The sequence below is a fragment of the Brachionichthys hirsutus genome, unplaced genomic scaffold, assembly GCF_040956055.1.
Source record: "Brachionichthys hirsutus isolate HB-005 unplaced genomic scaffold, CSIRO-AGI_Bhir_v1 contig_1021, whole genome shotgun sequence".
Lineage (NCBI taxonomy): Eukaryota > Metazoa > Chordata > Actinopteri > Lophiiformes > Brachionichthyidae > Brachionichthys > Brachionichthys hirsutus.
Genome location: NW_027180357.1, coordinates 30,591 through 51,365, shown reverse-complemented (window position 1 = coordinate 51,365; position 20,775 = coordinate 30,591). Strand labels below are relative to the sequence as shown.

At 45.9% G+C, this 20,775-nt stretch overlaps 1 protein-coding gene across 1 annotated transcript; it reads left to right on the top strand.

Annotated features, from left to right (window-relative positions):
- The first annotated feature begins 1,649 nt into the window (after positions 1-1,649).
- Positions 1,650-20,700, top strand: LOC137913996 (transmembrane channel-like protein 2-B). The gene is made up of 17 exons (XM_068757616.1): positions 1,650-1,762; positions 7,520-7,610; positions 8,217-8,298; positions 8,377-8,483; positions 8,561-8,659; positions 9,005-9,147; positions 9,246-9,393; positions 9,550-9,744; positions 9,995-10,174; positions 10,772-10,930; positions 16,983-17,111; positions 17,513-17,580; positions 18,713-18,952; positions 19,868-19,993; positions 20,083-20,161; positions 20,251-20,383; positions 20,483-20,700. The coding sequence occupies exons 1-17, from the start codon at positions 1,650-1,652 to the stop codon at positions 20,698-20,700; spliced, it is 2,310 nt and encodes a 769-aa protein (XP_068613717.1).
- Positions 20,701-20,775: the final 75 nt, after the last annotated feature.

The following is a 20,775-nucleotide window of genomic DNA, read 5'->3' as shown; positions in this document are numbered from 1 at the left end:
CCTAGCATCAGGTAACACACACACACACACACAGTGATAAATGCATGTCTGTGCTTGTGTGTTTACTAGATTTCACTAGTGGATGAGCTGTGTTTGATGATTAAATATGAAAAGGCTTGTTTACGCTGTTCTTTGTATCTATGCTAAGTGTCAGAATTGAGCCTCTTGGAATTTCGAACAAAATAAATCCTGTACATATTTGTGTGGTTTGTGGCGCCTTGATATTCGTTTTATACTATACGATCACATGAAGACAATTTGTATTTTGCCTCTTTGTACAGAGAATTGCGTGTCATGTTGGAGATTTGGACATGCAGCTGTGCAGATTTACATTTATGTTTTTCTGTTGTTCTGACCAGAATAAATGCAACGAGTAGACGCTGTCAGACTACTGTCCTGCATCACCGCCACCAGCCTGCAATCCATACACGTTACATCAGTGGCGGGCGGTGCATTTTACACCTAGGCCTTCAGTGAAGTCCTACTTAGTCCGACTTGAATAAATACCCCTCATAATACCATCATTTATGACACCACGGCTTTAGAAATAATGTACAAACACACACTTACGCACTACCCGGTGTTGCATCACCTCAATTGTGTACAACACAGGATATTTTTTACAGAGCATTTAAAAATCAATAAACTGCATCAGCAATTAAAACTTATCACTATACGTGGTACTATCAGAGTTATAAATAAAAGGGAATTTAACATGTCCAAAACGTTTTAAAGTCCACCATGAATATAGGCAAGCTTTAAATTGCAAACTTGCAGTTTAATATAAGAAAGTATAGGGTTTTACCAAACCCTCTTCCGGTTCTTGTTCTCCATAGTGGGTGCGTAATCAATGAGGAGAATGTGGGTTAAGATTAAGACATTTATATAATTAACAGATCAGTACAATTAGTTCAGATATCAGCGCTGAGATTCCAACACAGCTCTCGTGCCCGCGCTTCATTGGAATGAAGACGCTTCCTGCTTTGTCCTCACGTCATTCTGTCCCCTGAAGGCGGGACTTTGCCCCAGCCAATCTAAGCCCATGTTTATCTGTGTTGTGTGACGTCACTGCTGTGATGCGTTCAATTGAAATCAGTCATTACAATAACAAACTAAACGTGGTGCGTCCCTGTTGTTCTGTCGGCATGTAAACACGTTGTGGAATCCCATCTAATATGGAAATTCCCTACAACTTCCCCTGATGGTGTGACCCAACCGGGTCACTCCATAAACCAATGTATGGTGCAACCTATATGAGGACCCCGCAACCGATCCATGAGTGTCCCCGTCCAGCGGATGGAAAAGCAGCGGGTTGTCACAGCCTGGAAGCCCCCCCCCCCTCGGGAGCTTGACGTTACTTCCAGGACACGTGAACGTCCATCCCAGGGAATTCAGCTTGAACTCACAAACCGGCGCAAAGGCGTGTCGTGCAACAAAGTGGAAAAATCTAAACATTTCCAAGGCCTAGCCTTGTGAGTGAGCTAGCCTCACCTACGACGCCCACAAGGGACGCTAAAAACCCTATAAGACAGAGATCTAGAATCCCCACAAGAAAACTAAACACAATTATCATTACCTCTCCCTGCGCACAGTCACCATGTGTTAGCCTTAGCAACAGTGTGTCATGTAGCATGCAAACCCGACTATAGATGATGTTCTTCTTCGTCATCCTCAGAACCGGTGGGAACATTCCCTCAGGGTCCCTCCGGCTCCTCCTTCCTTGGAGCCCCGTGTCCAGCCGGGCCTCCTGCTCCATCATCAGGTCGGCGGGGGAATGGCAGCCTCCCCCACCGCTCGATCGATACACCTGATCATAGCTGCCGTATACATAGTACACAACAGCCTCCACCCGTCATAAACATTCCCACAACTGTATCTACTCAACACAATAAAATTCCCCATAACTTCCCTTCATTAAAGTTAAACCATAACCCCATCAAACCAAAAGCATTCAAACACATTAATATCCTATAATTCCATTGTTATTCGCTCTAAATCCTGAAAAGTCTCCGTCTAGAACAACCAGATTAAACATGCAGCGTTCCGTAACAGAACATTAACTTTACCAGCTAGTGATGAATCTCTAAATGTTAGTAGTTTAATATGTATTATGAGCGGTGCCTGCAACTAGTGATGAACTGACTTAACCCCTGGTAGGATTAGTAAACATTGATCATTTTATTGCACACAGCTGATCCTATCATCTTTATTGGATATCGTCTAAACAATGTTAGCCCCCTTCAGGTTAGTTGGTCAGTTGGTTAGATGCATTCAGGACGCCCCGTGGAATTCCCATGTCGTTGACGGGACTGGATTTCCTTTGCACAGGTCTGGATCTCTGGACCTGAATGGGTGAAAGAAAAGAGAGACAGAGACACGCCTCCCTGCCTGTCCTGTCCAGGTGTCTTTGTCATGTGGTCTTCACCATCCAGCATTCCTTTGTTTCCTCTGAAATCAAAAGTCTTCGAACACCTTTAAAACACCTTTTTTCTTACATGTTCTTCTAAACATTTCCTTTTCCTGTTTCCAACACATCACTTTCCTTTTTTCTTCTCCTCAGCTCCATCTTCTTACATCTCCTTCAACCTTCTTTGTGTCTTCCAAAACTTTCTCAATCCGTCTTAAATCTCCACCATCATTAAACTTCTTCTTGTGCTTCCATTACCAAAACATCACTCTTTCCTTCTTCTTTGCTAGTAATCATCTATTTACAGACAATCTACCTTCCTAGGTTTTTAGTTTATTCTCAGATGGGGGAGTTCTCCCCCCCCTTTTCTCAAATGGATGAAAGAGCGCTGCAGCACCTATACATCCTGCCATCTCACTGTTGCTGTTAGGAGCACCCGGCTGATGGCCCGCGTCCCCGTTATATGTCCCCTCTTCAAAGAGAAAGTTCTCCTCTGAAAGATTCCTGTGGTCCTCCTCTCAACAAAAGCAAAAACACAATTTTAATCAGTCCATCTACTATTACTCACAACAAAATATACTACTACCACTCCTTACTTCTTGTCCTGTTCTAGTCTAGCTGCACACGCTTCTTCTCTTCCGCTCCACATTCTCCATCATTCCGCTCTGATGACGCTGCACACCTGAAGTCATTCACTTTCTATCCATCCATCTACTCCGTTTGACTTCTGTCTCCCTGAGACTCTCATTCACACACGCTACTCTATCGTACTCCTGCTCTCCTTCACTGCTGTCCTGCGCTACTCTACTACTGAACTAATATATAACTCCTCCAGTTTATTATTATTCAAAGCATCCCCCCTAACTATTCTACACCCTAAAAACTATACGGTCATTATTAGAACACAATGCCGGTCTAACATAACTATCTATCCCGTGTTCCACACGGGGCCTCCTCTCATTCTTATACTCCACCTGTCTTCTTCTCTTCCTCCGTCTCACTCAGGTGTTTTCTGGTCTCACCGAGTCCTCTTTCCGTTTCCGTTGGTGGGTCAGTTCCGATGTTGCGGGACTCGTGCCACCAATCACTGATCTTCTGGATGTTTCCTTTCATCTCCAGGCTGCACTGTGCTTCTGTACAGCTTGAGGGGATCCCAGGTTCTGTTCACAATGTTCTCTCAGAACCCTCTCTCTGGGTTCAGTCTCCTGGTGTGACGTCTGGGTCCTGCAGAAGATTTTCTTGTACATGGAGACAAGAGCTGTACTACAGAATTAGTGTGAGATACATTTAGATGAGAGGGAGGTGTGTCTGGGGATACTGATGATGTGAATATCCTCGTGAAGCCCGGGGCCCTCGTCCCCTGACGGGCTAATTATTGGACAGGAAACCCCCTCGAGCCTTCACATCGGGACTCACCGTCACCTCCTTAGGAAAGCCATGTCGTCCGTCATACGGACAGCGTCTAGCCCAATGACCAAGACACCCACAGATGAAACATCCATCTGTTCCAATGCTTCTCCCTCTTGGAGGTCTACCAGAACCTCTCCGTGGTACCGGGCCTCGCTGGAACATCACTGCATCCATCTCCGTCACATCAAACACATTGGTCTGTGTAAGGTGCTTCACCGATTCACCTTGTTGTTTATTGCTTAGTAATTGTGCTTTGGCTAACTGTAGTTGAGTTTTAGTTAGCACAGTGTACACATCGGCTTTTTCAATCATGTATTTATCAACGAAATGAGTCACATATTTAGCCCACTGCTCTGAGGTTCTCTGCTAAATCAATTATGTCAACTAAATGTGATTGTATTTTAGGTTTCAGTGACTGAATCAACGTCTGTCTAAACAGCGCCTCTGTTGTGTCAGTAAAATCTCCCATCTGTGGTTATCCATGCATCTCCACCGTCTCTAGGAGACGGCAATTTATTGTTGTGTTCTGCATCCAGCAATGTAAATTGTGTATTGGTGTGCGTCACCTGTCCGTCGCCGTCCCTGGTTAGGCGCAGTGGCATCACATGTTTTGGGTTTTTCTTCAGGCATCCTCTGAGATCATGAATTTTATTCTCATATTTACCAAAACCTCACGTCATCTCCTGCTCTCGGCCTGACATCACAGGCCAGATTGTCCACCCGTCTCTTCCTACTTCTCTTCTGCTCGGACCAGCAGAAGTCCGTCTCGTCGTTTCCGTCTAGTCTTAGTCTCCAATTCACATCTGAATTGAGTCATGTCTTTGTCTTAAAGTAGTCCCAATATTCATGTCAAACAAACGTCACATGTACTTACAAGATATCTAGAAGTTTACTCATGTATTTACAAGATAATTACAACTTCAGCCCTAGTGTTTACAAGATAATTTACATTTCAGCTCAGGTGAGGATGCCGCATGTTCAGATGAGTAGGATTTTGTTTCTCACCGTCTGGACGCTCAGTGGACCGCAGAGCTTCACCGACTGGGCCGTGTGGTGGTGCCATTCTCTCCGGTGGGGCCTAAGAAGGGCCTTCCCCTTTCTTGACATCTCAGTCATTTAATAATGTGTTTTAAATGAGAGTGCGTAACTCTTGCTACTACAGGATCTCCCTCTCATGAGGGCTGCGTTCCTAAAACACAGCCCTCACTACATGAGGCTCATCTATATGCGTGTGTGTGTGTGTCTTTAACAAAGTGTGACTCACCCCCACCACACAGCACCGGAGTCAGAGGCGTCCACTCTGGTCCCCTGCTGATGCCAGACCTCTGGTTTGCTTGGTCTGGAAATACATTTTATTGACCCACAGTATAAACTGTCTTTGTAGTGTCTCCTTCCCCAGGTCTGGAATTCGCCCCCCACTTTGGGGCATTAAGGGTGGATTAGGTGTGTGATAACCAAATGGCAACCCCTCTGCTGACTAGAAAAACAGTCCCAGAGTTACATTTTCAACTATATAACTGAGGCCTCACTGGGCCATAAAAGCCTATTATTCTTATTCAGACTACACGTTTATTCTCCTGTGGTCGTCATGATTACTTGAGGTGTAGTGTTTGTGTGTCTGTGCATTTTACCTGTTCTTGTCCGTCGCTGGATCATCATCAATAGTCTTGGAACCTTCTCGGATGGTTTGTGTGTCATACTTACATAATTACAGAAACACAGCATCGTACCTATTCACCGTTCTGTGCTTCTAACCCCCTGCTCCTGTCACCCTTAGCATGTGCGTGTTTGTTCTTAAGAAAACTCCCTGTGGCTACTATCTCCCTCGTTCCAGAGCTCAGAGTCATAAAAGTGGGGGGATGATCTGGTACATCCCCATTCCTGTGCTTAGCTGAGCAAATGGTGGGGGTCGAATGGCTTCAAACGCATCCCAAGACCGAGTGGACTTGAGAGGGCCCTTCTCACCCCCACTCAGCCATAAAAAGACAGGCATTCAGCCACTCGTCCTCCCTGAACCCACCATTTTGTGATTTTACCTCCACTATGCTGATCTGGGGTTTTCTTAAATTGTCTCCTCTCTAATCCTGTGTAGACCTGCCTCCAATGCTCCGGTCTGGAGGTCGCCGCTTCGGCTGTTGTCCTGCTCGCCATCTTGTCTCCGTGTCATGCGGCTCCTTCTGCACCTGGAAGATATTCTTAAACTCTTTAAGCAGCATTTTTCCTTATTACATGTGTCCTTCTCTCATACTTACCCGTTCTCCATTGTCTTCCAGTTCTCCCTTCTTTCTTAAACGACTTTTTCCTTCACTTACCGAAACACATGACTTCTTCCGTCTTCTTCTTAGAAGTTATACATCATCAGTTATTTCTTCAACCAGTATCTTATTACTGCTTTGCAATTCTACATATGTTTCTATATTTAGGTGTTTATTCTCAGGTGGGGGTGTTGTCTCCCTCGAATGGATAAGACGGGGCTGCAGTTCCCCCCCCCCATCCATCCGTCTTTTACTTATAGCAACCTTAGATCTCCATGCTCCCCCACGCTAGCTGTGTGTGTGTGTATTCCATTCACAGCAAGTTTGCATAACATCTCCCCCCATGGCCCTGCTGATGAGCCATCAGCAGCCATTTTGACTCAACATTTCACTTTAACAGACAATCAATTTTTCCTATCTAAATTAGCTATTAGACGTCTTTCGGACCCCGCTCTATTCTCACTTTATCCCAAGAGTACAGGTCTTGAAACCTCTAAGCGCTGCTTTTTTACTCCGGAACCCTAATTAGAATTATACGTCAAAACCGTCTGTAAACAATTTATGCTGCTTTTATTTGACGTATGATCGAATTAAAACAAAACATTAAAATGGTGTCGCTAACGCACTCACAACCGGGCCAAGTAGGCCCGATCGCCTATCTAATATTTAATCTTTTCGTCCTGGGGTCTTGAAACCCGCCGCGCTGCTTTCCAGGGCATTAATTACCACACAGACTATATTTTAATACGTGAGAGGACAAATTGTGGTATAATCATTCATAACCAATGCAGTTTTCGGATTGCGTCTCTGCAGAGACCAAACCACGTTTTCAAACGCCCTTACCCTTTATTAACTCTTTATATTGATAGCGGGGTCCTCTTGTTTTATAGTGCACACTTATCTCGTTTTATCACATTTATTCTTTTCACATTTATTCTTATCCTCTCCAACTGCGCTGATCTGCTTCGTCCGTGTGCTTTTCACAGAATGCAAACTTTAACGTTACTTTATTAAACGGGCGTTACTTCAAATACGACTTTAACTCGTACGCTCTTGCAAGACCAAGCTACTATCTGGCAGAATTAATCAAATAGGTTCTGCTCACCTTTGTTTGCGCAGATCAGATACACCCATGTGACCAGATTAAACCTTCCTTGCCAGATCTGGCTGGGCTGGGAATTGTGTAGGCTTAAGAGTTTGCTCTTTTCGTATATTTTTCTGTGTACATACCACTGTAAGAAAAGGAACCTGATAAGCCCTTTGACTTTTTCATGAGCTTGACACTGTTGTGGCCAACTGACCTGCTGCTTGCCAAGTCTTTCTCTTGGAATACAGAATGTACCATCAATCAGTCAGTCATCCCAAACGTGTCCTTTCTACATCCTGCGACCACTAACTAATTCATTCATATGTCACATTTTAATCGTTTCTCTGCTTGGTCTAACAGGGAGTCTCAGGAGTTTGTTGAAAAGTTTGAAGGAGCTCTTGGCAAAGGAAAAGGCCGGAGGCTATATGCATTCAAAGTCCTGATATCAAAGGTAATTTGATGGTTGTGTAACTGGTGGATCCCAAGATGCAGAGACCAAAATCACTAAATACAGTCTTTAATAAGCAAAATGGAAATCCATGGTGAGAATGCTGCCTCCCCGAGCCGGTCCCCAATAAGTGGTGGAAGATGGTTGAATTAAATTTTGCCCTCCTTGTTCATAGGAGATTGGGTGGATCTTCCTAACCTACCGGTACACAAAACTTTTCTGAAAGATATTTTAAATCAGAAAAACAAACAAAGAAAGATGACACACATCTTGGACATGATAATCAAAAACTCCAGGAAGACTGATATCCAATACTATTTTTAAATAATGTTGTTAAAACCCTATTTAATCTGTAATCTTAACTGGTATTTTAACAACATAAATTGGTATTTCAAAATGATTTCAATCACTTCGAGGTCCTTGTACTTTTAGGGACTCAATAGCTCTTTGGAATAATTTCATGATTTTTCTAAATTGTTTATTGTGTCTTTAAACAAGTCACCATCTTTATAATTTTTTGGAGAACACTGTTAGTAGATATTTCACCCTCAAGTAAATAAGTAAGTACGGTAAGATATAATAACTAATCTATAATTTTTTTAATTTCAGAAATGTATCAAATTTAAGCGTGATTTTGAGAACTTCAAAACTGCCTGCATACCCTGGGAGAGGAAGATAAAGGAAGTAGAAAGTTGGTAATGACATTACCTGAAAAAGTATTACTGAGCCTATTCTCACTATTTCTGATACTTTATATTTCTAATTATAGGTCATTTTGGATCATCTGTGGCATCTTACTTTATTTTTCTGAGATGGATGTACGGCCTGAATCTGGTACTGTTTGGGTTTATGTTTGGCCTGGTGATGTTACCTGAGGTACGGCCAGCCTTGGAATACATGATAATACTTGATGCCAGACACTGTTGGTGTTGAGCTTTTCCGTCTGTCTTTAGATTCTTATGGGTCTTCCCTATGGCTCCATTCCAAGGAAAACTGTGCCGAGAGAGGAGCAACCCACAGCCATGGACTACGCTGTGCTCTTTGACTTTGGGGTGAGGATCTGTCTTTAACAATTTATAATTAAATAAGAATTAAACAATAACAATAAAACCAGCTAAATGGTATCTGAACAGGATGGATGATTTCTACAACTATTTATACAGAACAGACATACCGGTATTACCCCACAGATGAGCTTTCAACACCGATATTTAAGATAAATGAATCTGTTTCGGTGGAAAATTGGGATTATTTTCTACTCTCCGGTTCCTTCCACCATCAGATAGGGACCATCTGTCTCTGTAACCATAACATCTTTCCCAAGGACAGGTCGCAGTGCTCTTAAGTGTCATTGTGATGTGTATTTGCAAGTTTGAATATTTATTTGTAATTTACAGGGCTACTGCAAGTACTCCTTTTTATTTTATGGGTACTACAACAATGAACGCACAATTGGGGTCCTGCAGTTCAGACTCCCCCTGTCATACCTTTTGGTGGGCGTTGGGATCTTTGGATATAGCCTGATGGTTGTCATGAGAACGTAAGACAAGATGCACTAGTGTAAGCAGGGAAACTAATTGCTGTGCATGCAGAAAGAGTTGATTTTCCTGGAGTTTTTTCTGCTCATTCTCTTCTCAGGATGGCCCGTAATGCAAATGAAGGGGGAGATGGGGCAGAGGAGGGAGAGTTCACCTTCAGCTGGAAGATGTTCACCAGCTGGGACTATCTGATAGGAAACCCTGAGACAGCAGACAATAAGTATGCCTCCATTACCACCAGCTTCAAGGTGAGTAGGTGTCTTATGTTGCATTCATGTTGGGGGGAATGAGCTCTGTGTCACGGCCAGCAATGGTTTCCCTCTAATTTCCCATAAAAACATTCTAAAGTTCACGATCAGAAAACTTTTGGTGCATCAATTAATTGCAATTTTGCACCACTGAAGGAATCCATCGTGGATGAACAGGAGAACCAGAAAGATGAGAACATCCATCTCCGGCGCTTCCTGAGGGTTCTGGCAAACTTTCTGATCACAGCATGCCTTGGAGGCAGTGGATACCTTATCTACTTTGTGGTGAAACGTTCTCAGGAGTTTGCAAAGACAAACAATGAAAATCTGTCATGGTTTGAACAAAATGAGGCAAGTTAGACAATTCAATTTTCGCTACCTTTTACTCTTTAGCAAAGCTATGTTAAGATTATTATTCCAGAAGAAAATGAGGAGCTGTGAATTTTCATGAGATCACTAAGATCACTAATGCAGCCTTATGGGTAGTACGGGTAGTGTGGGAGGACATGAGAGTGGCTGGTGTTGGGGAGGACGATGCAAAGTAGTCGTAGTAGTAGCAACGATTAGATCGCTAACCCTCTTCTTTTGTCTCATTGTTAAGGTTGAGTTTGTGATGTCACTGCTGGGGCTGGTTTGTCCTCCTCTGTTTGAGACCATTGCAGAATTGGAAGATTATCACCCCCGTATTGCCCTCAAGTGGCAGCTGGGACGAATATTTGCTCTTTTCCTGGGGAATCTTTACACCTTCCTCTTTGCCCTGTTTGATGAGGTCAATGCCAGGGTATGAGAGATATGTTTCTTCTTGTTGCTAAACAGATGGGCTACCTTGCCTTTAGGCTATTTCTATTATGTTTCTATGGTAACAACTGCCGCTAAGACATTTGCTGTGTTTTGTCCGGCACCTGATATATTATATGATGTGTTTTAATTGATTCTTAATTATTTTAAATCAAAATGGTTGCATTGCATCTGTTCATTTTTTTAATATCATCATAATCAAGACCTGCAGAAGAAGAAACTTTCAGGTAGACAGGACAGCTTAGATGGAGGAGAGGATGGACAAATATCAGTTGACAAGGACTATGAATGTAATCATGTTAAGAATAAATGGATAATAAGGTGGCACTGTGGTGCAGTGAGTAGCACTGTTGCCCCACACGTCCTGGGTTCAAATCCACTTGGGGTTGTTCTGTGCAGTTTGTATGTTCTCCAGGTTCACTGGCTTCCTCCAACCACCAAAATCATGCAATTTAGGTGAATTGGTCACTTCAAATTTTCTTGAATGTTTGTCTATCTGTGGCTCTGCGATGAGCTGCGACTCATCCGGGGTGTTGGAACTGGTGTGAGATCATGCTTTGATCTGCTTTCTGTTCTTCAGCTGGAGAGTGAGAAGTTGATCAAGAATGCCACTGAGTGGACTTTCAATGAGTACTATACCAACTACAGCTCTTTCTTCAACACGACAGATGTTCCTCCTCCAGCTGTGCACCCCGCCGACGTCATTCGAGGACCCTGCTGGGAGACAGCAGTGGGAAGGGTCAGTCTAGATGCTGTATAATATTCAGAAATGTTTGTGGCCACGGGAGAAATATATTTTTTGGACAGAATTGTTCATATTCCCCAAACCTCCATTGTGAGCCGCTGTTTGACAATTCTGTGTCCCATAGCCCCCACCTCTCCTATAACGAAACGTTTTCAAGCGGTTGTCCTTGATCACATGAATAGATTTTCAAGGCCTCTCACAATTTGCAGCAACAGTATGAGAGCAGATTATGTTTATTTGATGATAGATTATGTTGTCTACAGCCTACACAGCAGCTACACAGTTTTATTCACACTTCATACTTCTGACTGTAGGTACAGTCAGGCATCCTATCACAGAACAGCATTTTCCAGAGGACATGCTCTGGTTTGTCGACTTCCTGAGTTAACTGTCGGTTGAAAAATTGGACCGTTTGTCAAAACACAACAATGTTGGGAAGATACAAGAGTTAGAAGGAATAAGCCAGTGGTCTTCCCACAGATGGGCCCCAGATTGAGGAGTAGCTGAATCAGTTTGCTCTGGGAAGTTTGTTCCCTGATTGACTTTTTTGATCACCTTAGTTGCCATACTATCGCCAGACAGGTATTTGTCAAGAACACAGCCCAAATAGGTAATCTCTTCTTTGCTGGAGATTACTGTATTGTACCACTGAGAGTGGTAAGCCTTCACTTCGGGCCCCAGGGCAGACACGGCGTCCCGCCTCCAGCCAGCCCCCCACCAATGCAAGAGTCACATCAGCCTCCTGCTGCTGCTTCAGCTGCTCAGTGGTCAGCGGGAGCCATCCTTCTCCATCGTTGGAGGGGCTGGCGCTGGCCACGCTGAGTGTCATCTGGCTCCGTTCCTCCTGCCGCCGGCAGTAGCGACACTCTACCGCTGCACATGGACGCCGGGAGAGCGCATCAACGTTGCCGTGAAGTCGCCCCCCCCCCCCGGTGCTGGATGTCGAAGTCATATCCCTGGAGGACCTCCAGCCAGCGGGCCACCTGGTCTTCAGGGTTTAGAAGTGACGCAGTAGTTCTTCTCTGCTCTGCTCAGCGCTCGACTGAAGTAGGCCACCACACGCTCTCCTTCTTCCCCCTGCTGGGAGAGGACAGCCCCGATGCCGACGTTGCTAGCGTCTGTGTCCACAATAAAGGGCAGCTGAGCATTGGGGTACGCCAACACTGGGGTTTCAGTGAGAGTTCTCTTGAGTTGGGCAAAGGCGGCTGCGCATTTGTCGTCCCAGTTGAACGGCTGGCCCTTGTTGGTGAGGCGGTGCAGTGGGTCGGCAATGGTGGCAAAGCCCTGGACGAACCGCCAGTAATACGAAGCCAGTCCCAGGAAGCTCCGCAGCTCATTGACATTGGCTGGGGTTGGCCATTCTTGAACTGCAGCCACCTTCGCTGGGTTAGTAGCCACACCACGCTAACCACATGGCCCAAGAACTCCGTCTCCCTGGACAGCAGATGACATTTAGCAGGGTTCAGTCGCAACCCGGCCTGGCGAATGGCAGCAAAAACCTCACCCAGGTTGGCCAGGGCTCCGTCGAAGTCAGTGGCATGCACCAGCCGGTCATCAAGGTACACCACACAACGACTCCGCGGCACATATCTGGTGCGTTGCAGAGTCCAAACGGCATGACACGGAACTGCCATAGCCCCTGGCCGATGGTAAAGGCAGTCTTTGGTCTTGCTTCGGGGGCCAGCTCCACCTGCCAATAGCCACTGCGGAGATCAAGGGAACTGAACCAGCTGGACCCAGCGATGTAGTCGAGGGCGTCATCGATGCGCGGGAGTGGGTAGGAGTCTTTCTTGGTGACTGCATTGAGGCGCCGGTAGTCTACGCTCATTCTTCTTCCTCACCAAGAAAACCGGGGCAGCCCATGGACTATTTGATGGCTCGATCACACCAGCAGTAAGCATCTCACGGACCATTTCCTCCGCCGTCTGCCATCTCAAAAGGGCCAGCCGATGAGGTCGTAGGCGAATGGGTTGAACATCACCCGTCTCAATGGTGTGCTGGAGCAGGCCAGTCTGCTTACAGTCCTTATCTTTGGCAGCAAAAATGTCTTTGTAGCCATCGAGGAGGTGTTTCAGCTGCTGGTGCTGCTGGGGATTTAGGCCATCGCTGCTGCATAGCCATAGCTGGTATATGGCCTCGGTTGTCTCTGTAGATGGGGCGACAGTTGACTCTGTGGTCAGTTCTGGGGCAGGTTGGGGTTGTGCCAGGCTGCTGGCTGCAGCTGATTGGTGGCGCCTCCTCGGTCAGGTCCCACTCTCTCGGCCAGCCTGGAGCTCCATGGTCTCTCCGCCAAGGGTGACAGCCTTCCCTACCACGTCGTCCTGGGCTCCCCAGCGGTTCAGCAGGTTCAGGCCGATGATACACTGGTCAAGCCAGAACTCATGGATCACCTCCTGGTCTCCGACCCTCACTGTCAGCCACCTGCTTCCCCCCCATGACAACTGTTTCCCCTGTCACTGTCATCAGCTTGGTGTCGGTTGGCGTCCATGCAGTGGGAGGTAAGACGAGAGTGTCGGTGCCTACCAGGGAGATGGTGGACCCCGTGTCCATCAAGGCTTGGCAGGGCTGTCCATCAAGCCAGCAGTTCAGATACAGTCCTTTGGTATGGCCACAGCTGCCCACCAGCGTGCATCTACCTTGGAGGGGGTATGGAGGTCGGAGTGGCAGTCCCCTCATTGAGCCACTCCGCTGTCGTTTCCCGCCTGTCTGGCCTTTGGAGCAGAAGCAGGACAATCCCGTGCGATGTGACCAACCTCATCACACCGGTAGCAGCGGTAGTCTGCGGCAACGGTGCCCAGGTTCTCCCCTTCCTGGCGGTGTCGGTTGGCCAGCTGCTCTCTGCCCTGGTCAGCGAAAAGCCGCTGTCCAAACCGCCTCTGTAGTGCAGTTGTCAAGGTGTGGAGGTCCTGCTGCTCCGCTGGGGCGAGATCAAGGAGCACTTGCACCGCCTTCCCCTCCAACGCTAGGGCCAGGTGAACAGCGGCTTCTTCATCACTCCAGCCACTGTACGATGCTGCTAGTTGGACTTGGGCAATGAAGGGCATTAGCGGCGTCATCCCACTGTATTTGGGCAGCTTGACTGACGTCTTAGCAGTGGTGGGCGGTCAGGGCCTGCAAGGCCTTCTCTGCTTGCCTAACATAACCAGAAATCAAGAATATATGATCATATTTATGATAAAATCAATTTAATTTTATGTATATATATATATATATTCTTCACATTCATGTCATATTATATTCCAATGATGTATTTTTAGGTGAGAGTTTTTATCCAATCAGAATTCAGCTAGCTTGTGTTGCCAGGCGGATTTCATAGTACCAGTGGCAAATACTATCCGTCCGAGACCTTCTGAATCTGCGCTGCTTGCCGTCTGTGTTGTGTCAGTGAACGGGCTCGTAGAGTTGAGTTGATAGACAGTTGCGATAGCCAATCAGATCACGAGTTGGTGAAAGTAAGGCCTTCCTGCCTGTGATTGGATACTCCGTGTGAGAGGGCAGCGCTATGCATATTGCGTCATCAACTGCACACCTGCACGCCTGTACGGCGCGACCGTCCGAAAATAAAACCACAACTATTCTTGCATTTTTAACCCACAATGGCCGAAGGAGGGGAAAGTGTGGATTTGGTTGTGGATATTCTTGAAAGGCCATTTTCAAGACGGACTTTTACAGAGAAGCTAGCTCTCGTGAGCCGACGTCGTCCAAGCTAGCTAGCTAGCTAACCTGTCCCAGGTGGGGAAAGCATTTGTACGCCACTTCCAGGCTTCAAACTTTTGGCTTACAGCTTCCGAGAGTCGCAGCAAATTGTTCTGCTGGGAATGCCTTTTGTTTGCAAGGGATCGATTTAATGTTTGGAGCAACACTGGATTTAGGAACTTTAAGAAAGGAGAATGGATTTTGTTTTCAAATAACTGTTTTGGGGGACAGCTGTTTTGGTGAGTACCAACATTTTATTTATTTAACATGATGACGAAATAAAATCACAGATATACTGTAAATGCAATGTGTGTAAATAATGTGGCGCGCCGGTGCAGCTGTGTGATTGTAGTGGAAGTACACAACGAGACAAATGTGGCCGTTTTGTTGCGGTCTTTCTTATATTAAACTGCAAGTTTGCAATTTAAAGCTTGCCTATATTCATGGTGGACTTTAAAACGTTTTGGACAAATAATGTTAAATTCCCTTTTATTTATAACTTTGATAGTACCACGTATAGTGATAAGTTTTAATTGCTGATGCAGTTTATTGATTTTTAAATGCTCTGGAAAAAATATCCCGTGTTGTACACGATTGAGGTGATGCAACACCCGGTAGTGCGTGAGTGTGTGTTTGTACATTATTTCTAAAGCCGTGGTGTCATAAATGACGGTATTCCGAGGGGTATTTATTCAAGTCGGACTAAGTTGGACTTCACTGAAGGCCTAGGTGTAAAATGCACCGCCCGCCACTGCGTCTTAGAGTCTCTTGTAGTAACTCACCCAGCCAAGAGGGGGCGACGGTGCTCCAGCGCCCCAGTTGCAGCAGGCTGCTCAGCCAGCAGGGGGCGCTGACGCCCCAGTGCACCGGAGCCGCCAGGAAGTCGGTCCGTCTTCAGCGTGGCTCTGACTGCCCGCCCAGGTTCGTTGACCTCCATCCCCATCCTTCTGGAAGCCAGAAATCCCACTTCTGACACCAATGTAGCGAGCTCAAGGAGGAGAACCACGCTGGAATTGAGCTTGTGTCAACAAGTGCCTTCATTGTGACACAGGATGACCTGACTGCACATGGATGCTGCACTGATGACATTCAACGCAACCCCCCTCTCACTCATGGTGCCAAAAGCACAACCCAGTCACTCCCATGATGCATTGCGCCTCACACACACACAGTGACCGGCCCTCGTGATCACTGCAGTATTATCTATCGACTGTGACCTTGAAATCATTAACATTTATCTCACGTAGAGAGTGTTTAGACCCAAAAAGAATCGATTCGGTTTTACCAAGATGTAGTGACAGTTTGTTATCCGTAAGCCAAGTACGGATTCTGGTGACCTCAGAGCTGAGAGCCTCCTCAACCTGCACTTTGTCCTCTCCCGAAATCAGGAGTGCTGAGTCATCAGCAAACAGGAACAATTTGCAGTTACAGGCAGCATTCATGTCGTTAATGTATAGGAGGAACAGTAACGGCCCTAGAATGCTGCCTTGAGGAACCCCACAGCTCACCGGGAGGGACGAGGACAAGGTAGTTGTAGGGAATTTCCATAGTAGATGGGATTCCACAACGTGTTTACATGCCGACAGAACAACAGGGACGCACCACGTTTAGTTTGTTATTGTAATGACTGATTTCAATTGAACGCATCACAACAGTGACATCACACAACACAGATAAACATGGGCTTAGATTGGCTGGGGCAAAGTCCCGCCTTTAGGGGACAGAATGACGTGAGGACGAAGAAGGAAGCGTCTTGATTCCAATGAAGCGCGGGCACGAGAGCTGTGTTGGAATCTCAGCGCTGATATCTGAACTAATTGTACTGATCTGTTAATTATATAAATGTCTTAATCTTAACCCACATTCTCCTCATTGAATACGCACCCACTACGGAGAACAAGAACCGGAAGAGGGTTTGGTAAAACCCTACATTCCGTTTATGTCCACCATTTGTTCTCGTCCCTCAAGGTACGATTTCATCCAGTTTGTTGATGTGCTATCAAAACCAATCGCCCTTAGTTTATTCAATAGGATTGAATGGTTAATGGTGTCAAAGGCCTTCTGGAGGTCCAGCATGACCATGCCGCAGTATTTGCCCGCGTCTACTTCACGCTTGACGTAGTCGGTCAGATATATGAGGCATGTGTCAGTGGAGTGGGATGTTCTGAAGCCCGATTGGAATTCAAAGAGCAGGTTATGCTCGACGCGGTAGCGGTTGATTTTCTCATGGGGCGACATATGACCGTGTCGGCATACGACAAAACCCTCGGAACCAATTGTCGTCGTCCCCTTGTAATTTAATTGTTTGGGTTTTAATGTGTTCTTTATCAATTATTCTTATTTTTTTCAGGAGTTTGTGAAGCTGATTGTGTCGGACATTCAGGTGACCTATTTGACCATCCTGATTGGTGACTTTACTCGCGCTGTCATTGTCCGCTTCCTGAACTACTGCTGGTGCTGGGACCTGGAGGCCGGCTTTGTGAGTATTCAGACTGTGTCCCTTTGGGTTACAATATGTGTGCTTTTTGTTTTCATTTGTTTCATTGCTTAAAATAAAAATTGCAATAAATACATATTTAGTTTTTGTCCTATAAGACACTGTTAAGTGAAGAGTGATATTTAGATTGTTGTAGCTGTGGTTGACTGAATTTCAAGCTATTTGATAATTTATATTGTTATCATGGCGTAGCTATAATTAAACGTGAGGGCAGCACAGCGCTGACTGGATACGGGTCAACTTGATACCGTGCAATGACATCTGGCAGGACAGCTGATCCCTAAGGTTCAGCCAAACAGGACACTGCAAAGAGAAGTTAATTACACAAAGACAGGATACTCAGCCTGGTTTTACTACTGCAGCTGTTGTTGGTTTGATTCCAGCCTTCCTATGGAGAGTTTGACATCAGTGGGAATGTGCTGGGACTGATCTTCAATCAAGGAATGATATGGTGAATTGCTTAGCGTCTGTATTTTATGTGCTGTTTCAGCATAACATTCTGTAATGTTATATATGATTATTTTCTCTCTGTCTCCAAATTTTCTATATGTATGCTCTTTATTTTATTTACATTTTGCATGTAACATTTGTTTAGCCTGGTAGGTCAATTGAGAACCAGTTTTCATTTACACCCCAATATGCACAAAATGCATCTATCAGCAATGAGAGATGAGTCTTCGGCAACAACTTTAACCTCTCAAGAGTCTGGGCAGCTCTAATATTCAAAGGTAAATTTAGGGCAGCACCTGCGAAGGCTCAGTCCTCTTTAGTGTCAATATTAGATATTGGGACATCTAAAAGCAACTCATTTGATGACCTCAGTGCCCCCTGCTGGTGCATAAACATCCACTAACCCTAACTCATAACCCCTAATCCCCTCCCTAACCCCGAATCCCCTCCATGACCCCTAATCCCATCCCTAGCCTAAATCCCCTCCCTAACCCCTAATCCCCTCCCTAACCCCTGACCCCTCCCTGACCCATAATACCATCCCTAGCCTCTAATCCCCTCCCTAACCCCTAATCCCATCGCTCGCCCCTAATCCACTCCCTGACCCCTAATCCACTCCCTGACCCCTAATCCACTCCCTGACACCTAACCCCTAATCCCATCCCTAGCCCCTAACCCCTAATCCCCTCCCTGACGCCTAAGGCCATCCCTAGCCCTAACACAATGACACATGTTCAAAGTAAGTGGCAAAAACCATGTGCAGTGTTCTTGGACAGCAATGAGTTTTTAAAAGCAGGAAGAGAGATTAATGAACCGAGTTTTAAATCCTGCTTCAGATTATTTCATTCATTTGCAGGAGAAAATTGAAAATAGTGGTTTGTGGGGGTGGGGTCTTCAATTATCCTCAGGGAGTTATTGAGGCAGCGGCGGGTGTCGAGGTCCCCCATCCTGGGCAGCTCACACCCTGTGATCTTCTCTGCAGCGCCTGAGACGTTTATATATGAGACAGATACCTAGATACTTGTAGCAGGTCTCAGAACCATCAAAGAAAAGCTTGCATTGTCTTTCATTTATATAGGAGCTAGACTCTTAGGAAATACACCGATGACGTTGGATCCTGTTGTTTTCCTCAGGATGGGCGCATTCTACGCCCCAGGTTTGGTGGGTCTGAACGTTTTGCGTCTCCTGAGCTCCATGTACTACCAGTGCTGGGCCGTGATGTGCTGCAATGTTCCTCATGAGCGCGTTTTCAAGGCCTCGCGGTCCAACAACTTCTACATGGGCCTGTTGCTGCTGGTGCTGTTCCTGAGCCTGCTGCCTGTCGTCTACACCATCATGACCTTGTCACCGTCCTTTGACTGTGGCCCCTTCAGGTCAGTACAATCAGATCACACAATACTTTTATAGTAGCAGAAAATGATTCTATTTATTTTGAAGGTTAACAAAATTCACATCAACTTATTAATGAACTCAATTTATATGTCTGGAGTCATTTGATATCTATATTGTTTATTCGCATGCTAGTTTTTAGTATTTTGAGATGATAAGTCACTGTCTAGGCTGGCAGCACGGTGGCATATTGTTTAGCGCTGTCTCCTCACAGCAGGAAGGTTCTGGGTTTGATTCCTCTCTGTGTGTAGTTTGTATGTTCTCTCCGTGTCTGTGTGGGTTCTCTCCGGTTCCCTCCAAAAACAAGCATCTTAGGTGAATTGATCACTCCAAATTGTCTGTCTAAGTGTGGCCCTGTGATGAGCTGGTGACGCTTCCTAGGCGTGCCCACCTCTCTCTGGCAGTCAGATGGGAGGATCCAGCAACACCTGTGACCCACAAGGTGGATGCAGCAGCCAAGAAAGTGAATGAATGAATGAAGCCGCTGTCATCCAGCAAGCTAAGAACACATTCTACATTGTGATGGCCATCAGCCATTCTCGGTGCTCCTTCCTTCAGTTCTCCATGCCGGGCTTCCTCCCATCTCATCGAGAAGACTCATTCCACCTGTGGCCTTGACTATAAAGACATGGCCTTTCCAATATGGCCATCTATGTCCTGAATCGCTGGTTCCTTCAGATTCCCCGGCGTAGTTTTGGTTGCTCTGGTTGATGATTAGCTAACCGTGCTATCCTTCTTGGTTGTGCCCTTAAATGAGCTGGGCATAACGAAATCCTTATTTATTTGAAAGCGACTTTGCATCTACTTTCCCATGGCAGATCAGTCAAGCACATCTATGCTTAGACATAATAAAATGTATGAGATTAGCAAGACTAGATGAACATGTATTTGATCCCCAGTGGCCAGGAGAAGATGTATGTCATCGTCATGCAGACTATAAAACAGGATCTGCCAGCCTTCATCGGTAAAGTTTTTGCCTATGCTACTAACCCTGGGCTCATTCTGCCTGCTGTTCTCCTCATGGTGTAAGTATCATTTCAAAATGTGAAACGAGACAGAAGATCGATGGATCACGTATCACTGTAGATTTTGTCTGAGACGTACCATACAACAGGTTGGCCATCTACTACCTGAATGCAGTGTCAAAGGCATACCAACAAGCAAATATGGACCTTAAAAAGAAGATGCAAATGGTCAGTGCAGGCGAGCGTCTTCTTGTTGTGTCAGTTCTGCTTTGGTCAATCAAATGAATGAATGCCCATCTTATTGGGGGACACCGTAGGCTCGAGACGAGGAGAAGAATCGGAGGAACAACAAGGACAGCACAAATCAAGTAATGAAAGACTTGGAAGACCTGCTGCCAAACAAGTCTCTAATACCACCTCCCTCCGAGGAAGACGAGCAACCTCCACCTGGTACGATCAATCCCTGGTCTAACCTTTTATTGTACTCCGTTTGGTCATTTACACCCGACTGTCCTCACCACCCTTTTTGCTCTCCATTTGGGTTCTCAGATGTTGTAATTGAGAAGGGGAGCAAGACTACCAAAACCAAGCCAGGTGCCGCAGAACAGGGGGTTAATCTACAAAATGACGTGTCGCTGACTGCACCAAACCCCCGAGCTCCAGTGACCCATGCCCCAGGGCCAAGAAGAGGTCCTCCTCGCAATACAAGGGGACCTCAGCCTGGACGTGGAAGAGGAAGAGGGCAGGGTGGGCCTCCAAGGCAATAAGAGTCCAGATCTACATTCTCCTCAAACATCCAGTCTGTTAACATGCCGTTCACATTTATTCATAAACTGTAAGGG